This window comes from Sinocyclocheilus grahami, unplaced genomic scaffold (assembly GCF_001515645.1).
Source record: "Sinocyclocheilus grahami isolate Dianchi unplaced genomic scaffold, SAMN03320097.WGS_v1.1 scaffold1458.1, whole genome shotgun sequence".
NCBI lineage: Eukaryota > Metazoa > Chordata > Actinopteri > Cypriniformes > Cyprinidae > Sinocyclocheilus > Sinocyclocheilus grahami.
The window spans coordinates 66,817-74,937 of record NW_015506637.1 but is presented as its reverse complement, the minus strand read 5'-3'; the positions used below and the strand labels follow the sequence as shown (position 1 = coordinate 74,937).

The following is an 8,121-nucleotide window of genomic DNA, read 5'->3' as shown; positions in this document are numbered from 1 at the left end:
ACACACGCGCACACACACACACACACACACACACACACACGCGCGCGCACACACACACACACACACACACACTATTAATACATTTTTCACTATTAATAAAATGTTTGTTTACAAAACATTCAGAAATAAAGTTTGTTAGCCAGATGTTCTTAGAGCATATCTTTGTCAGCTTGGCTGATTTAACCCACAATAATTAGTTTTGTTGGTATAAATAAATGAACAAAATGAATAAATACATTTAAACCTTATTGCCCCAAAAAAAGACTCATATTATATATAGTGTATAAACAATTATATATACCCTATACACTGATGTCACGAGTGCCTACTGTGTGTGCACGAGGAACGAGGAGCACGTAGGAGAATCACCATAATTACAGTTTTTATTTATACAAACCACAAGGAACACACACGTAGCACCGGGGATTGACGTTTAACACTAGACGCAGGACACAGGAAAACACAGGGCTTAAGTACCAGGAACTAAACGAGGAAATAAACGAGACACAGCTGAATCAGATAGAACACAATCAGCACGAGGAGAAACTGGGTCACGGGGAGCACATGGGGAGCAAAACACAAGACAGTGTACAGGAACACGCGGCAGTCCATGGGCATGACAACTGAAAGAAGGGTAACATCCAAATGAACTGGTTTTATTCAAGCCCAAAATAGTATTAAATACATTCATTTATAACAACAATACTCCTTTTTGTTCATTTAAAAAAAATAGCTCTTTAAGATAACAATTTGCCACTTCTTACAGTGTAATTTAGCATAAAAATGAATTCTAAAGACCTGTTCTCCGAGAGTCTCACGACGACGTGCTGAATCTGACTGTATCTCGTGCTTTATGTGCCATCTATCCAGAGTTTAATCTGCTTCACTGGTGGCCAGTGAAATCATTTCAATCTCAACATGATGAACTCACGCAGACCCAATCACAGCAGCTGCACCTACAGTACAGAAGATCTGTGTCTGCTGATCTCTGAACAGTGTCGTGTGTCATGAACACTGATAAACCGAGTCTGAGCTCCACTGATTCTGTGCTTCTTTTTTGGACTTGATTTGTAAACACTTCTAAAAACGTCTGGCATTAACTCAACATGAATTGGATTTCTAGCTGTCATCTCTGTGACCCGCGAGTCCACAATCTCTGATCATACAGTATCTATCACATAAACACTGCTGTAAATATGTGCATCAGAGCGGCGTTGTTCTGAGAGTATGATCAGAGTAGCTCCCCAGCGTGGAGGAGCAGCGGCGTCTGATTCTCTCACACACTGACGCTTCAGACGAGCGGTTTAAAGTGCACTCTATCAGCTCAGCTCTGTTTGATTTGATCAATCACTGCTCAATCTAAAAACACTCACTCTCTCAGAAATCACAGGAACACTTATTCAGACATCTACATGTGCTTTACTGCAGCTTTTCATACAGCGGATAGTTTTCAAACATAAGCGGAGATCTTTTCTTTGATAAATGGAGTGGATGAAATGATTTCAAGTATCTAGAAGACCGTGATTCTTTAAAGCAATGAAACACAGTCCAGACGCCTCATACTCAGTCATGATAAACTCTGTTTACAATTAATGAAAATCTATTTTAGTTGAAACTCATCTCAAATGTGATTAGTTGAACTTAAGAGTGCTTTTAACCCGCTTAAGCAGAACTTAAGCACATCTTTATGTGTAATTTCATAATTATTTCTATTATTGTCTTTAAAAAATGCTTAAAATGCTGCTGAATGTACTGACTTCTCAAATATACTTTAACGTCATTCCTACTGAAACTTATTTGTCATGTATTTAAATATATTGATACATTTGTAATGACGAAGCTGCAATTTAGTACTAAAAATATTCACTTTAATATTAAATAACACACTGAAGTTAAACTACAATCAAGAATTTTACATGTGCTTTAGCATGTTAGCCAACACATCATGTGTACTTCTTTAAAGCACGACAAAAGATTATTAAAACATAATGATTTAAAGTGTAATTTAAAGTAAATTTGACTTGATTGTAAAATGCACATTTTAAAAGTGCTTAGAAACGTGAAAGTCTCTCTTTAAGGCACTCAAGAGGCCTTTTATTTCATTAATATATTATGTGCAAGTACAGTTTTTAAGAATATACTGTTAAGATTTACACTACAAGTACTCATTCAGTACAGTTAAGCGCACTTCTTTTTCTCAACGTTCTACACAAACAGCAACACTTTAGCTCAGTGCACACAAATACTGGATAAAATAGCCATTTGTAATGACACTTAACTATTTTAATTCTTAAAGCATATTTATAGTTTGTCTTGCCTAATTCATTTTAGAATTAATTCCTCATTTGTCGAGGAATCTCAGGAGACCGTCTTCCTCTTAAAACGCCGTCTCCATATTAAGTGATGTTTGTACACAACAGAGGAGAAAAAGACTAATGCGCTTTAGCTGAGGGAACACATATTCACTATTCACTAAGAGTTTCCTTCAATAAACTCCTCATTGCTGCTTATAGTGATATTGTGAGGTATTGGGTCGGGTTCAGAGATCTTAGAAAATGGTCATGCATTAATATATGCTTTATAAGTACTAATAAACAGCCAATATGCTAGTAATATGCATGCATAATAGTGAGAATTGGTCTCTAAACTAAAGTGTTATCAGTGACGCTTATACTTTGTCAATAATACATATGGCTCTTATAGTTGTTTCTGGCAACAGAACTGCTGATGTTTCTATAGAAGGTGTTGACTGTTTGTGGAGCCTTTTAAAGTCTATTTATTTGAAGCTTCTGTCCTATCCAGACTGCATGACGGTGATTTGATTTACTCTACACACTTTAAATGCACTCGTAAATAACTGCACATGAGCACTGTAATACTGTAGTTATGTTGGCAGACTGCCCATCTATTCACAAACAGCCCAGAGGCAGAAGGTTTCATGTCTCCATGCACACTATTATACCGTCCTGAAGACCTCTGGATCATCACGCTTCTTCAGACGCGCTCCGATCCTCTAGACTGAGTGATTATCTGATGCAAGCACATGCATCAACTTCCAGACGCTCTCCTAATGGACAAGCGTTCATTTATACGCTGTAGATTATCAAGGGATTATCAGCACTAAATATAGAGCGTCTGCAGGATATCCAAGATAACATATTCTTATTCTGACCAAGCATTTCACTTTTCCCTCAACAGATCAGTAGTTCATGCATATTCAAAGACCGCATTTGAAAATATATGACGATGATCTGTTTAGCATTATATAACGTAACACTAGTGTTTCTCATGCAGTTTTATCTTCAGTCAGAATTCTACTTTCATTTTATAGCTCATTTAGCTTTTGCTTTTGGTGAAAGTAAGTCAGTATATTGAAAGTATATTGACTTTCATCGTAACATTTTGGCTTATGTCTAAAGTCTACATTGATTAAGTATGATATGGTCATCCTTTTATTTTGCATGAATGTATTTTATCTTTTGGAAAATATGTTTTTTATGTTTAATAAAATGTGAACCAAACCATAAATATAATTTGAGAAAAAATCTATTTGGCTGTAACAAATGAGTGTTTTTAAGTCCAGTGTGAGAGATACATTAGCAAAGCAATGACACTGAGAGCAAACTGCTATTAAACGCTTGACACTGGATAATTAATCCCACAATCAGCTGGAACAAGCAGGCCAGCTAATAATAAACAGACTGATTGACTGAATCGTTTCAAGAATCGGCAGTGTTGTAGTTTGATAGCACTCAGATCAGTGTATTCAAGTGCATGTGTCTCCCTCTGCTTGATAAAACTGGATTATTTCATGAATTTGTTGAAGTACCATCACATGCATAGTTTCTGAGCTCTAGTCTTTAGATGAGCTTCTTCATGTATATTCCACAAATGGACATTCAGAGCCTCATACAGCTTGTGAGCAGTGATGATTGGCTGCTGTCCATCTTGAGGGCGGGATCAGGAGAGAAAGGCTCCGCCTCCACACCCCGCCCCACAAAGGCATCACTAGCAATTAGCTTGCACTGTCACTGGAGATTACGGCCTATTAGTCCAGAAAACAGATGGACGGGAGTAACCCTTGCTTTCCACTGGCTATTTAAAGTCTGTCCATCTTTCCCTCCGCACATGTGCTGACCTCCAGAAGACATTTCCTCTTCTGCACTGTTGCCTTAAAGAACTATTTCTACCTGATTTAACCCATAAAAAATGAGATCAGTTGGTAATCAGTGATGTTAATTGATATTTTTGACTTGAATAAAAGCAGTTCATTTAGATTTGACCTTTTTAATGTACTGTAAAAATTGTTTCCTTAAAGAGCAATTTCTTCCTGAATTAACCCATTATTTATATTATTTATTGTTTTGGTATAAATGAATGCATTTAGGATTTCAGTGAAGTTAAATAATAAGCAGTTAATTTAGATGTTCCCATTCTTTTCAGCGTGAGGATAAACATGATTTGCACTGAACACAGTGTAACTAATTAGGCAACACTTTACAATAAGGTTTCATTAGTTACAATACTTCTACAGCATTTATGAATCTCAGTTAATGTTAACTACAACATTTACTAATACCATTTTAATGTGAACTGTAACATGAACAAACACTTCATAATTACATTTTATTAACTAACATTAACAAATACCGTAAAAATATATTGCTCACTACTAGTTTAGGTTAACTAATGAGACATAACTGTACGCTGACAGAAATATGAACCTAAAATAGTAACATCTAAAGGAGCTAGTATTATTCAAGTGAAAAATATTACTTACATCACTCAATCAACCTAAATGCAATAATGTATACCAATAAAAGTTATTTTTATGGGTTAGAAACAGGTCGCCACTTTAAACAGTCTGCAAAAAGCCAGAGAAACACACACACACTCAATCTCTCTCTCTCTCTCCCGCTCACTCACACACACACTCACACACACACACACACACACACACACTCACACACACACTCACACACACACACTCACACACACACACACACTTGTGTACACTGATGGGTTTGAGCTGTTAATACTAATGCACTGCAGATACTGGATTTAAGGGCATTTTTATTTCCTTAACATTTTTCAGTTTGTGTTGAAAAACTGAAGCAGAACCAGTTGCGAATCGCTGATCGTTCATATGAGAGAAGCAGCGCAGTGTCACACACTCCAGTGTGAATAATGCACTGGCGAGCCGCTCGCGGTGTGCTGTTAGTCAGGCTGTGATTATCAAATCGCTGAACCTCACAGCCACCGTATCACACCACCCTCAGCAGATGCGGCTCCGCTCAACCCCTCCCTCCATCCCATAATCCACTGCTCTCCGTCTACCCTTGACTACATGATACACAGTCTTAGCTTACAGCTCACAGACACACCGGCTGAGAGACACATAACACATTAAAAACCAAGCACACTGCCATGCACATTCAGCACAGGCACATCTGTACCAAAGAACATCTACATCCCTGAATCAACCTAAACACACTCATTACACAAACAAAATTCAATGGATTGGTTAAATCAGGCAGAAACAGCTCTACAGGGCAACAAATGCAGTTGTTGCCTCGATTTTTCTCAATGTAACCTCAGGTTGATTCATTCATATTAAACCACATGTTCTAGTATCTTTCTACTTGAATAAAGCCAGAAGTGCACATCATTACCAGCGTGAGAGTAATCCAGACGACTAGCGCTTCCAGCCTCACACATGACCTAACCAAATAACCCAGCTGGCATGTGCTGCACAAGACGCTCTATTTACTCAGCACTTTTACTCTGCTCACTAAGCGACATTTCATTTGTCTACACAATCATAAAAATCAATCTTCTCCATTCAGCACGCCGCAAAACCCCGCGAGATGGGCTGTGGTTAAACCGTCCCACATGTAGACACACATGACTGCTGCCAAAAGAGGATCTCAGCGTTTCTCTAACGTTCCTATAAATGGCCAGCTTTCTGTGCTCTGCTGTAAAGCAGAAGTGCTTGAGCAACAGACTGAGCTGCTTTCGGTCGTCTTGTGATTCAAGATAAATCTCCTACAATACTGGATATCGCTGTTCATTTCTTTCAGTATGCTTACTGATCTAATAAGGATTGAGACTTTGCAAGCTTGCTTGTCCTGTACACTAATTAAAGTCAATGCGAAGCTGGCTATCAAACCTGCACTGAAAATGGTAACATCTAAATGAACTGGTTTCATTCAAGTTAAAAATATGTTGAAGAATGTAACCAAACAGTTGCTGGTAGCCATTGACTTTCATAGCATTTCTTCCATACAATGGCAGTCAATGGCTACCAGCAACTGTTTGGTTATCAACATTCTTCAACATATCTTCTTTTGTGCTCAGCAGAATGAAGAAGCTTTGGAACGACTTGAGGGACAGTAAGTTCTCATTTTTGGATAAACTATTCCTTAAATGGCAGCAACTTCAGGTTACTGCAGTGTGTCATATAGTAAGCCTAAATCTTTAAATTATAGAGGACGGGGTGAAAGATTGGGTCCAAACGGACTCGATGCATAATTCACACACAGCACATGGCATCTGAGCGGCTGGGGTTGGACACGGTGAGCTTTGGGTGTCTCGATAGCACACAGCTATGAAAAATGCATGAGGTGAAGGTCACACTGTAAGGAACATCTTCCCTTTAAAACCAAACACGTTTCATTGCTGCCTGGAGTTCTAAGTAAAATCTAAAGGTGCAACGTATTTGAACTGAAACTCATAAAAGGGAGAAATTATTGTAAGCTGAAAGGGTAGAGCATGTCACTGGATTCTGCATACACTGAAACCTTGAATAAAAGCGTCTGCTAAATGCAGAAACATGTTTAGGGTGGACAGAGCACAGGCTGCAGAAACTCTAAAGTGAGCGGTGTAGTGCCCTAAGCAGTGCGCTATCCACTCGGCCGGGCGCGGTGACGTTTCAGAACCCCTCGCTGGACAGCTCCGCCAATCAGGTGCGGCGCTCGCCGTGACGTCACCGGCCTCTGCGTAATACAGTGAAGCAGGGCACCGGCAAACCAGCCGTTTTAAACCATGTCCCATCAAATGCGGCCCGTGCACGAACATACCCATATATAGGACTCTAAGTGTCCCGAGCCACTGCCCCACATCCCTCGCACGCACAGAAAGTCATTCACACGCAGTAACGCGACGCATGAGATCTTCAGCCTGTGTGCCGCATAACGCAGAAACATCACCGTCAGCAACTCACGCGCCTCCTCCACACGAAGCTCGCGAACGGTCAATCCGAGGCGAGGGTTAACAGAACCGCGTCGCTACGAGTGGTATTTAAGACATGCTGCCGCGGTCCTGAAAGCGTCGAGACCCGCAAATGGTTTTTATTAATGAGCATCTCATAATATCCGAGTCTGCCAGCCTGTGTTTCGTCATGGAGAAGGAGCATGAGGAGCACTCACCTAGCACCACCCAGACAGAGCCAGCGACTAACGCGAAGGCGAGCATGCCTCAGTCACGCGAGAGAGAGAGAGAGAGAGAGAGAGGTGTCCAGCGCTCATCTGTGCTGCCCGGAGCCGAGCTGAGACGCGGGGGTGACGGGGAGATGCTGCTGCTGCACCGGCTCGGAGGAAGAGCGGATGAACGGCAGGTCTGCTGTGGCTGTCTCCTGTCTCCTCCCTCACCGTGATGATGATGAGGAGGAGGAGGAGGAGGAGGAGGAGGAGGACGCACCTATGAGGGCTGGGGATGCTGCTGGATGATTCCTAACGTCGTGTGTGAACATAGCGATTTATAAACCAGGCTTTTATGGTTAAGAGCCGTTTTTGATTCTTATAAGATAATCCCATTTATGACTTAAATCACATCTTTAGTTTTAGATGAATTTTCGCAGACTATTTTTGTAGCTACCAGAAACGCAATAATATGAGATTATGATTTACATCCGAGTTTGTTTGTTTTTTGGGGGATGAAGCATTATCTTATGACGCTCAGTCTATCTTCCGCTCCATCAGCCATTCACCAATGACCAGAGGAATAGCGCATCACGTGACACTCACGCTCCTCCTCCCCGGTTTAACCTTGAATCGCTCTCCTGCACATCCTCCAGAGCGGATCACGTGATCAACGCCTTCAAGATCAAAGTCTCCGGTCGTG

The 8,121-nt window shown here is 40.5% G+C and overlaps 1 protein-coding gene across 2 annotated transcripts in view; it reads right to left on the bottom strand.

The window, feature by feature from the left end:
• The window catches only part of acsl6 (acyl-CoA synthetase long chain family member 6), a 25,003-nt gene extending 17,335 nt beyond the window's left edge, over nt 1-7,668 (bottom strand). For both annotated transcript variants that reach the window (XM_016256663.1, XM_016256664.1), the window contains exon 1: nt 7,428-7,668. In XM_016256663.1, the coding sequence (XP_016112149.1) occupies nt 7,428-7,473 (46 nt within the window). In that variant the 5' untranslated portion in view covers nt 7,474-7,668. The remainder of the gene's footprint in view (nt 1-7,427) is intronic.
• Between the last annotated feature and the right edge of the window lie 453 nt (nt 7,669-8,121).